The 11689-nt window shown below is 32.4% G+C and overlaps 3 protein-coding genes across 4 annotated transcripts; 2 read left to right on the top strand and 1 right to left on the bottom strand.

Moving 5' to 3' along the window:
• The first annotated feature begins 1179 nt into the window (after window positions 1-1179).
• LOC104744492 (putative H/ACA ribonucleoprotein complex subunit 1-like protein 1) lies at window positions 1180-2785 on the top strand. Its single transcript, XM_010465558.3, has 4 exons — window positions 1180-1504; window positions 1860-2008; window positions 2108-2223; window positions 2367-2785. The coding sequence occupies exons 1-4, from the start codon at window positions 1324-1326 to the stop codon at window positions 2527-2529; spliced, it is 609 nt and encodes a 202-aa protein (XP_010463860.1). The 5' UTR covers window positions 1180-1323; the 3' UTR covers window positions 2530-2785.
• Window positions 2686-5900, bottom strand: LOC104744491 (putative glutamate dehydrogenase 3). Its single transcript, XM_087489135.1, has 6 exons — window positions 5711-5900; window positions 5496-5609; window positions 5133-5402; window positions 3237-3278; window positions 3065-3151; window positions 2686-2985 (listed from the first exon to the last, which is right to left on the bottom strand). The coding sequence occupies exons 1-6, from the start codon at window positions 5816-5818 to the stop codon at window positions 2800-2802; spliced, it is 807 nt and encodes a 268-aa protein (XP_087345261.1). The 5' UTR covers window positions 5819-5900; the 3' UTR covers window positions 2686-2799.
• Window positions 5901-9491: 3591 nt separating this feature from the next.
• APK3 (adenosine-5'-phosphosulfate (APS) kinase 3) lies at window positions 9492-11661 on the top strand. 2 transcript variants are annotated; one of them, XM_010465555.3, is made up of 7 exons: window positions 9492-9734; window positions 10119-10296; window positions 10425-10574; window positions 10802-10920; window positions 11008-11092; window positions 11199-11245; window positions 11370-11661. In XM_010465555.3, the coding sequence occupies exons 2-7, from the start codon at window positions 10173-10175 to the stop codon at window positions 11469-11471; spliced, it is 627 nt and encodes a 208-aa protein (XP_010463857.1). In that variant the 5' UTR covers window positions 9492-9734; window positions 10119-10172; the 3' UTR covers window positions 11472-11661. The 2 variants fall into 2 exon arrangements, with proteins under 2 accessions (XP_010463857.1, XP_010463858.1); XM_010465556.3 differs by lacking the exon at window positions 9492-9734 and adding an exon at window positions 9858-9992.
• Window positions 11662-11689: the final 28 nt, after the last annotated feature.

Here is an 11689-nt window from a genome sequence, read left to right as displayed (position 1 = left end):
ATTTTGTATCATTTTGTAAGTGATGTGAATAAAGTTAGTATATACACCAATTAAATAACTGATGTGAATTAATATCTTTGTATCAATTTATTTAATTTGATGTGATGCAAAAAAATATAAATGTATCATTTTTAAAGCTATGTTAATTTTGTATCATATTTTAATTGAGGTAAATAAAATTAAAAATTCATCAATTAATTAATTGATGATAATTCATAGTTTTTTGAATCAATATTTTGGAATGATGCAATCTAATATAAATTTGTATCATCTTATTTGAATCGATGTCAAATGTTTGAATAATAATATCAATTATAAGAATTGATGTTAAACCACATATTTTATATCATTTATCAATAATTGATGTGAATTAATATCTTTGTATCAATTTTTTGATGTGATGCAAACAAATATAAATGTATCACTTTTAAAGCGATGTTAATTTTGTATCATATTTTAATTCATAAAAATAACAATTCATCAATTAATTAATTGATGAGAATTCATAGTTTTTTATATCAATATTTTTTAAAATGATGCAAACTAATAGAAATTTCTATCATCTTATTTGAATCGATGTTAAACCACATATTTTGTATCATTTATCAATAATTGATGTGAATTAATATATTTGTATCAATTTTTTGATGTGATGCAAACAAATATAAATGTATCAATTTTAAAGCGATGTTAATTTTGTATCATATTTTAATTGATGTAAATAAAAATAACAATTCATTAGTCAATACAACGAATCCAAAAAACTTGGAAATTCTAGCAGCTCCTTGAATCTGTCCATAGTGAATGGTCGCATATGGAACAGAAAAGAGAAACGCAACAAACCTATTCAAGGAGTTAGCCCAGCGACTAAATCTCTTTCTAATAGATGGAAAAACAGAAGTCAAAGTCAAGAGAAATTTAGTGTTGTTTTTTTTTTCAACTAAACATTAAATTAAAAGGATAATTTTATGGTTGGTTGTCCAAATCGAATGATTATTATTATTATTTTTTTTTTACAGCTAATAATTTTGTTATCTTCTTGTAGTATGAAAAACATATATGTCAATTTATGAACGCAAATTGAACAGAGTAGATTTTGAACGGTCAGAGATGAACCGGTTTGATTTAATGTTAGATTGATTTCCGGTTTAACTACCCAAACCCGGTCGAGCGACTACCAGAAAACCCTAAATACCCACACCCTGCAACCCATTTGGGCGTCGTCACTCTCACATAAACCCTAAAACCTTTACACTGGAGTGAAGAGGCAGAGAGCAAAAAAAAAAAAACGCAGTCTTTGCGGAATTTAAGGAAAGAGAGAAGATGAGACCACCGATGCGCGGCGGAGGAGGTTTCAGGGGTAGGGGAGGACGTGACGGCGGCGGTGGCGGTAGATTCGGTGGAGGAGGAGGACGATTTGGTGGAGGAGGAGGTCGCTTTGGTGGTGGTGGTGGTGGTCGCTTTGGTGGTCAGAGAGACGAAGGTCCTCCTGCGGAAGTCGTTGGTTCGTTTCTATACTTGACATAGCTTTTTACTTAGTAAATATGTATCATTTGTCATCGGAGTTTTGAATTGAATGAGCCGTTTCTTGAATGTGTAGTAGTAAAAGTACAAGTAACAAAATGTTTTTTCATTGACGAATCTTTATCATGCTACTTTGTTCCCCTTGAGCTAGTCTTGTTGTTTTCATGTTGAGAAGTATGATGCTTTTGACTGATTTGGTTGTTGTATTGTTGTTATCGTTTAGTTTCAGTTTTGAGTTGAGTTTATGGTTGTAATGCAAAGTGATGTATAAATGCTTGTGAAGACGTTTCTTCTTGATTCGTTTGTGATAATGAGGTTTCGTTCTTTGGTTTCAGAGGTCGCAACATTCGTTCATGCTTGCGAGGGAGATGCTGTGACTAAACTCTCAAATGAGAAGATTCCTTATTTCAATGCTCCGATCTACCTAGAGAACAAGACTCAGATTGGGAAAGTTGATGAAATCTTTGGGCCTATTAATGAATCTGTAAGTTGTCTCTCTGTTTCTGTTGTCTTCTTGTTCCTCATATAAGCAAACAAGAGGATACATTCAGTCATTAATTCTGTTTTGTTTCTTCTTCTTCAGTTGTTTTCTATCAAAATGATGGAAGGTATTGTAGCCACCTCGTATTCTCCTGGTGACAAGTTCTTCATCGACCCTTACAAGCTTTTGCCTCTCTCTCGATTCCTTCCTCAGCCTAAGTAAGTCTCACTTTATAACACATTTGTCAAATTATGTCTCTTTTTCTGAACTTGAAGTAACAGTAGTGAGCTAGATACACTATTAGTTTGAAAGATGTTAATTGTAGCAAACTCCATTTAATGGTATGTCTTTGTTTTTCCAGGGGTCAGTCAACAGGTGGACGTGGAGGTCGTGGAAGAGGTGACGGTGGTAGAGGAAGTTTCCGTGGTAGAGGTGCTCCAAGAGGTAGAGGCCCTCCAAGAGGTAGAGGTTTTCCATCACGAGGCGGCCCTCGTGGAAGCTTTAGAGGCCGAGGAAGAGGATAGATTCTTCTCCTGCTTTACTAGCCTTATCCAACAGACTTGTACCCTTTCTTTTATGTATGAGTATGACTATCGTTTTCCCAGATTCTCAATTTTCAAGACTTCGGTTTTTAATCTATGGCTTAAAAAAATGCATTGATTAGCTCAGCTTGATAGAAATTTAGAAAAGGCTTACACCGCCATTAGCACTTAATTATTACTCTAGAGTAGATTCAAGTGAAACAATATTGAAGTATAATCTGAAATCTTGTCTTGAGCTTCCATGGGGATTTATCAAGAACCCCAGCCTCTGATAGTTGTAGCTTGAGCGACTCGGTTAATACCAAGGGTGAAAGCTCCCATACGGAGATCACATGAGTGAGTCGTACACATCTCTTTCAAGTCTTTGAATCCTCTAGTCATGTATGTCTTTAGCTCCTTGTTCACCTTTTCTTCATTCCACATGAATCCTTGTATATTCTTCACACAGATAGATATTATACGAATCAGTTTTTTTGATCGACTGGCTTCAGAGATACATTCTTGATTAGAGTCTTACCTGAACCCACTCGAAGTAACTTACAGTGACTCCTCCCGAGTTTGCGTATATATCTGGGAGGATTACAACACCTTTCCTCCTCAAGATCTGCAGAGACAATGATATAGAGTCTCTGTTAATGCTCAGTTTAAGAAGAAGAAAGAGCAAAAAACAAAGAATCAGATTTTCTAACCTCATCAGCCTCAGGATCAGTTGGGTGATTAGCACCTTCAATGATAAATTATAGCCCATCATTAATCTCTAAGTTGATGCTTAAATGCTCAATTAAACGTGTCTTTAGGGACCAAGTCTCTGCCACTCCATTAATGTCGGTTCCTTTTTTCCCTAAATTTAATCTGTTGAGTGTTGACCAGTTGGCAAATTCTAACAAGAAAATTAAAAGATTTGTGGAATTCGTTTACTTATTTTGCATTTTGTTTTGATAATTTTTAACATCAAAAATTGAATGATTAACACATTATCTTATGTAAAGATCTTACATAATTGAACATTAAGTAATTAACATAAATCTTCAAAACAATCACTCAACAAAACTAACATCAAACAAAAATATGCCACAAAATTATCAATGAGCAAAATAAGAACATATGCATGCAATAATAAACCATACTTCATCAAACAGATGGAAAAGTTGAACCCACATAATTTAAAATCCTGAAGAGCTCCAAGACAACAAAAGCTTTCACAGTTAAATCAATGTCAGTCAAATCGATTTCATTGCCGGATGTAAACTGATAATATATTGTTAAATTTTAAATGTTAGTAAAAAATCATTTGACTTTGTAATTTTGTTTTTTTTTCATATATAAATAAAGTATTATATAGTTTTGTTGGGTAATGAAAATAAAAGTGGTGACAGTTATTCTTTTCATATCAATTATACTTATATTTTTCAAAAAAACTTTGATTATTAATATACGTAAATTATGTGTGTATGGAATACATTAGAAATGGAAAAAACAGTATTTTGAACAAAAAAAAATAGAATAAAAATCAATAATTGTATAACTAAATATAGGAAATTTAAATAAGGATCTTTCCTACTATATTTAGTAAGAAATTTTTGTAACAATAGTTAAGATTTGATTTGATTGATATAAGATTCCAAATTAAAAGCAAATATGTTTTCTAATTCAAAAACAAATGATGAAGATTTTGTTGTTTCAATTTTTAGAAAATTTCCTAATTTTCTTTATTGGCCGCTTGATTTTTAAAAAATAAATAAAATTAGATGACGAAAATAAAATCCAATGACATGTTTGGAGAGCTGCAGATGATCCGACTCTAATCTTGTTATAAAAGTTTTAAAATTGTGTCAAAAAATTGCAAAAATAAATATATATTTTCATTTATATTTTTCGATTAGTATTATTGAGATTGTTTAGAAAGAGAGACACGGTCAGAGATTTAATAAGTAAATACTTTTTTTTTCTTCCCATCTTTGTTAATTACTTAACACTATTTATTCATTGTGTTACTTAACACACTAATTACTTAACACATTGATAAATGTAGTATCTCCAATATTCTTTTGAGCTTCTCTCGCTTTGTCTCGTCTCTTTCACTTTTCATCTGCCTTAATAAAATTTTGGTGTTAATAATGATTTAGTTGATGTTAATAACGTTTCTTATTCATTACCACACTGATCAAATCAATTCAAGGCCATAAATTATCCTTCTTAAAAGGATTAGCCAGTTAACATTATGGGCTTTGTAGCCCATCATCAATCTCTAAGTGAAAAGCAAAACACTTGTTGATGCTTAAATGCTCGATTAAACGTGTCTTTAGGGACTAAAAGTCCCTATTGTTCACCCTCCCCCATTGTTCTATTACCATTATCATTACCATTACCATCACTGATCACCCTCCCCCATTGTTCTATTCTCTCCATCTGTCTGCCACTCCATTAATGTTGGTTCCTATTCTCCAACTCACAATGACCCCAAGATACTCGAGAGGAAAAGGTAAAAAAGCAAAAGGTCCGAAACACACACAGGAACGAGCTCAACAAAACTCTTCCCTTCATTTGAGAATCAGAGCACATTTTGATTCCCAAGGTAATTAAATTATTCTCTTGATGCCATGTGAAAGGACCCATTTTGTTCCTCTTTCCTGTGATCTTTTATCTTTTTTTATCTTTGATTCTCTTGCGGTATGAATCCCGATGAGATCGTGAATCTTTTGAGTGAAAACACGAGTCAAACGTTCGAGCTCCGAGATGCTTAGCTCGCTCGGGTCACAACCTATTCCTCCTTTGGCTCCTCCGTAAGGTATCTTAGCCACTGCTGTTTTCCATGTCATAAGTTGAGCCAAAGCATTTACTTCATCCGGTTCAACCTGTCGATAACCGAAATCTGGTTTATACTCCATGCCAATATTGAATTTGGTTAGGTTTGATGACAAAAAAAAGAAGAAGAGAGTAAAACAAACCTCAGGATGATATCTGATTCCACCTTTCATGGGACCTCTTGCATTGTCGTGTTGAACTCTGAATCCAACAAATGATGCAAGAGTTCCATCGTCCTTCGGTATGGTACATTCTACCTACAATAATTGGTTACTTCCGGTATAAAGATCTTGAACCGGATCGGTTCCGCTGATCTTTTATAGTATGGACATGAGAAACAGAGGAAAGAGTCTCGAACCTTGATCTCTCTGAAGGGGATGAGAAGACTTTTCTCGAGCTTTGAGTCTAAACCAAGAAGCCTAGAAGCTAGCTTGAAGTTTCTGTTGGTTGCTGCCAAAGCATTCATGGCTTTCTTTTGTCTTCTTAATTTTTTTGTTTATTTTGATCAGAGACTCTAATATCAAAACAGTTGGAAACAAGTGTGATTCTTGCTTATGTTATTGCAATTGTATTTATATAGAGAGATACGTATACACTTCGTCTTGATGTGCTGAGGTATATGAGAATGAGAATTTTTGTTTTTTTTTGTTCTCTTAACAAAAAGAGAATTTATATAAGGAATATGAATATAATAATTAAATAAAGACATACCCATAATTGATTCTGATTTTTGAGTATTCAGAATAGTATGTTTCTCTGTAGGAAAGTTTTCAGACACAATTAAAAAAAAAAAAAAAAAACTAGTTTATAAAAATTGCACATGTCCTCCATGAATGCTTTGGAATATTCATTAATGAAAATAATCTGGAGAGTAATTAAGCAGAATAATATTATATTCTTTTCATTCCACAGAGATCACTTCAAGAATACGAAAAATTAAAATTTTATTCACAGGATCATGACATGCATTGACATACATATTACATAGATAAAAGAGATAGTTTGTAAAATAAAATCTAACTGTATCACACTATGTCATTTTTTCATTTGTAAGATTATTTATTTAATTTGAGTAAAAATATTAATAAAAACCAAATAAAATGACTATTTATACCATACGTACTTCCTTTTAGAAACCAATAAATTAAAGTCTCTCTATATCATTAGTAAATTATATGATAATATTTAACACAAATATAACATTCCGAATTAGTTAGTATCTTATACTTTCATAGTATATTTTGAAGTTTTATCTTATAGTTTCACAAGTTTTAGTAAAAAGGTTCTAGGAAAAAATGAATATATACGATCACAAATGAATCTTGCATGTCATAAGATCTTTACGTGTTATTAACTTATTCTATTCCATTACCTACACATATATAGCGTATACACTTTCGTGAGTAGTGACAAAAAAGACGTATACACTTAGTGGAGAAAAAAACGTATACACTTATTATTACACACACAAACAAATATATTCAGTTTTGATTGTAAATATTCTGCGCACATATGTTTTTTTAGATACTCAAATCAGAATTAGAGGACGACACGAGAGGATGCAACAAATCAAGAAACACAAAACAATTACAAGATTCCATCAAGAAAGAATCTTTTGGAAAAAAGATTCCCCATGATTTATGCTTCCGCTAATATAAATTGATTTATCGTGGATTTCCACCAAGATTTCTTTCTCTATCAATTTCCAAAAGAAGATATCAATTTCGTAATAAAATTAATTTGAACGTATAATCAGCCTCTAGTGTTTCCAAAATTGATCTAACCCTCTTTGGTCAAACACAAACTAATAAACGTACAGTGTGCCCCCAATAGAAAAATCCTGTTCATGATAGCCTAATGTCACGGATTTACTATTTTAAAAAATGTTATGCTTTAGCTTTTTATATTACCTTTTTCTCTTAAAATAATTGATTGAAAATAACCCAAACAGATATTTAAAATAATAGACAAGTCTAATATCAAACCTAAAATTCAAAAAATCAATTCAAGGCCATAAATTATTCTTCTTAAACGGATAAGCCAGTTAACATTATGGGCTTTATAGCCCATCATTTATCTCTAAGTTGATGCTTAAATGCTCAATTAAACGTGTCTTTAGGGACCAAGTCTCTGCCACTCCATTAATGTCGGTTCCTATTTCCCCTAAATTTAATCTGTTGACCGGTTTGCAAATTCTAACAAGAAAATTAAAAGATTTGTGGAACTCGTTTACTTATTTTTCAATTTTTTTTTTTGATAATTTTTAACATCAGAAATTTAATGATTAACATATTATTTATGTAAAGTCTTCATAACAACATAATCGAAAATTAAGTAATTAACATAAATCTTCAAAACAATCACTCAACAAAACTAACATTAAGCAAAAATATGCCACAAAATTATCAATGAGCAAAATAAGAATATATGCATGCAATAATAAACCATACTTCATCAAGCAGATGGAAAAGTTGAACTCACATAATTTAAAATCCTGAAGAGCTCCAAGCGCAACAAACGATTTGATACTCAGATCAATGTCAGTCAAATCGATTTCACTGCCTGATGTAAACTGATAATATATTGTTAAATTTTTAAATGTTAGTAAATGATCATTTGAGTAAGGTAAGATCACTAAAATACTATATTAAATAACAAATACCAAGTCACTAACTCGAGATAACGCAGACCACAAAAGGAAGATTTCAATGTTTTAAACGAAAACAAAAGATTACAGCCCACAAAGAAACAACACCGATTACAAGATAATGTGATTAAGCCGTACAAGGAAAAACCTTACACATTTTTGTAGTACCATAAAGGAACACTAGCAAAGCATGGTCAACCGTGAATACCTTCTTCAATTGTTCTTCCTTCTTGACTTGTTCACCCACAAAGTCCTCAACATGATTAAGACGATCATCGAATTCAACCACCTTAGAGCTTAAAGCATCAACTTCTTTCACATTATACCATGACTCCAAAGACAAAAGACCAACCCAGGTAAACCCAACACAAGACAACACGACATATGAATAAAACTTCGACAATCTAACAGCTGCTTCATGTTGTCCATAAACTTTCGACCCGATTTGAGCTCTAAAAACTCTGTCAATGAACTTATCATGACAGATGGCCAATGATGGATACTTCATACCCAGTGAAGGGAAACAGGAACCCAAAAAGACTAACATCCTATACAAAGCCCATACTGCAAAGAATCTCTTACTCAAATCGATATCATCAAACAGAGTCACGCTCACGGTTTCACTGAGTATCTGGACAAACTGATAATATATTGTTAAATTTTTAAATGTTAGTAAATGATCATTTGACTTTGTAATTTTGTTTTTTTTTTTCATATATAAATAATCTAATACTTTAGTATTATATAGTTTTGTTGGGTAATGAAAATAATAGCGGTGACGGTTATTCTTTTCATATCAATTATACTTATATTTTTCAAAAAATATTTGATTATTAAAATGCGTAAATTATGTGTGTATGGAATACATTAGAAACAGAAAAACAGTCTTTTGAACCAAAAAAAAATCAAATGAAAAGCAATAATTGTATAATTAAATATAGGAAATTTTAATAAGTATCTTTCCTACTATATTTAGTAAGAAATTTTTGTAACAATAGTTAACATTTGATTTGATTGTAGAAGATTTCAAATTAAATCTAAATATGTTTTCTAATTCAAAAACAAATGATGAAGATTTTGTTGTTTCAATTTTTAGAAAATTCCCTAATTTTCCTTATTGTCCGCTTGATTTAAAAAAAAAAAAATTAGATGACAAAAATAAAACCCGATGACATGTTTGGAGAGCTGCAGATGATCCGACTCTAATCTTGTTATAAAAGTTTTAAAGTTGTGTCAAAAATTTTCAAAAATAAAGTATATATTTTCATTTGCACTTTTCGATTAGTATTACTATAGAGATTGTTTAGAAAGAGAAACAAGGTCAGAGATTTAATAAGTAAATAGTTTTTTTTTTACGTTCCCATCTATCGTTAATTACTTAACACATTGAATTAAAATGTAGTATCTCAAATTTTCATTTGAGCTTCTCCCTCTCGTGTCTTTCACTTTTCATAAGATAAGCCAGTTAACATTATGGGCTTCATCAATCTCTAAGTGAAAAGCAAAACACTTGTTGATGCTCAATTAAACGTCTGATCACCCTCCCCTCCCCTCCCCCCTATTCTCTTCCCTCCATCTGTCTGCCACTCCATTAATGTCGGTTCTCACAATGACCCCCTCAAAGATACTCGAGAGGAAAAGGAAAAAAAAAGCAAAAGGTCCAAAACAGACACAGGAACGAGCTCAACAAAACTCTTCCGTCATTTGAGAATCAGAGCCCATTTTGATTCCCAAGGTAATTAATTAATTCTCTTGATGCCATGTGAAAGGACACATTTTGTTCCTCTTTCCTGTGATCTTTTTCTCTTTATTTTTTTATCTTTGATTCTCTTGCGGTAAATTATAGGGTGACCGATTTATAAATCATGGTTGTCAAAAAGGATTTGAATTTAAGTTGTTTTGTTGATCTTTCTTCTGGAGACACTGATTTAGGAACCTATTGATTTATGAAAAGAATTACATTTTCTAGTCATAACATTATGGGGCTTGGATTGTAAGAATCTTTATTCTGCTCTATTGAGAAATCAGTGTCTCTTGTTGTGAACTTGTCTTTGTTACCTTTGGAATTTATTCGAGAAGAGTGGTCATCTTTTAATGTTGTTTGAACGTGTCTTTGCAGGTTGAATATATACAATTTTGGTGATAGATCAGATTAACAGACAGGGTTTTGAGAATGTCGACAGTTGGGAATTCGACAAACATATTTTGGCAAGAATCACCCATTGGGAAAGCTGAAAGGCAGAAGTTGTTAAACCAGAAGGGTTGTGTGGTGTGGATCACAGGGCTCAGTGGCTCAGGTTATTTATAAATCTTCCTCATTGTGATGATTACTTAAGATGTCTTGTTTCTGTCTAAATTTCTTATGTTATACATACATATAAGTCTCTGTCTATATTCTAAATTCTTAGCCTGAAACATTGTGCAGGGAAAAGCACGTTAGCTTGCTCGCTGAGTAGAGAGCTTAACAACCGAGGAAAGCTATCATATATTCTTGATGGGGACAATCTTCGTCATGGTTTGAACAAAGATCTTGGTTTCAAGGCAGAGGATAGAGTTGAAAATATACGCAGGGTCGGTAAGTACAATAGTTACATATTACATTTTGAATTGGGTTTGTGAAAGTCATAATCCTAAGGAAATCATTCATAGAAATGCTAATACTTTAGAAGGTTGTATTAGTAATTAAGGCTTACATATTACCAGGACCCCATCGATTTATACATATTGTTTTACACCTGAAAGCTGAAATAGGTTCTGGTTAATATTGAAAGAAAACCATTTATACAGTATGTTGAAACGCAGGAGAAGTAGCAAAACTCTTTGCGGATGCTGGTTTGATCTGCATTGCCAGCCTCATATCACCATATAGAAAAGACCGTGATGCCTGCAGGGAGATGATGCAGGATTCATCTTTTATCGAGGCAAGCTAATCTGACACCAGACTTTACAGTTTATATCCCCCATTCAGTTAATGATATTTGTTTCATGTTGTGGCATAAACTCTTCAGGTTTACATGAACATGTCTTTACAATTGTGTGAAGCAAGAGACCCTAAAGGCCTATACAAGCTAGCCCGTGCAGGAAAGATCAAAGGTGAGATAACATAAACTTCCATTCAAACAGAATAGAGAAAGTTGCTTCCATATCATTTGAATCTTTATATAGAGTGCCTTTTTTTTCTTCATACCCTTTTTCTCAGGTTTCACGGGAATAGATGATCCGTATGAATCTCCCTTGAATTGTGAGGTATGATCAATGTGAATATATATATGATTCTTCTTCAAGAATATGGCTAACTAAAAGACTATCTTGCGTGTGTGTGAAATATGTTAATCTGACTTTGTATGCATATTTTTGTGAAACATAACAGATAGAGCTGAAAGAGAAAGAAGGAGAGTGTCCTTCCCCTGTAGCTATGGCTGAAGAAGTCATCTCTTATTTAGAAGACAAAGGTTTCCTTCAAAACGAGTAACACCTTCACCATATAATCCAACGGCTGGGATTAGTTTTTTTTTGTTCCTTTTCTTTTCTTGGTGTTCTCTCTGGTTATATTTACTTTTCCAAGAGTTTCAATTATGAAGACATATATATAGCTCCATCTCTTTCTTCTGGAACCTATCAAGTTTTCTATACTGAATGTCTGAAACACAAGTCATTAAACAGCACAGTCTTACAAAGCTAAATCAGAAT

The sequence above is a fragment of the Camelina sativa genome, chromosome 15 (assembly GCF_030686135.1).
Source record: "Camelina sativa cultivar CO46 ecotype springtype chromosome 15, ASM3068613v1".
Classification (NCBI taxonomy): Eukaryota; Viridiplantae; Streptophyta; class Magnoliopsida; order Brassicales; family Brassicaceae; genus Camelina; species Camelina sativa.
Note: the sequence above shows the minus strand (reverse complement) of the source record. Positions and strands in the feature narration are given on the sequence as shown.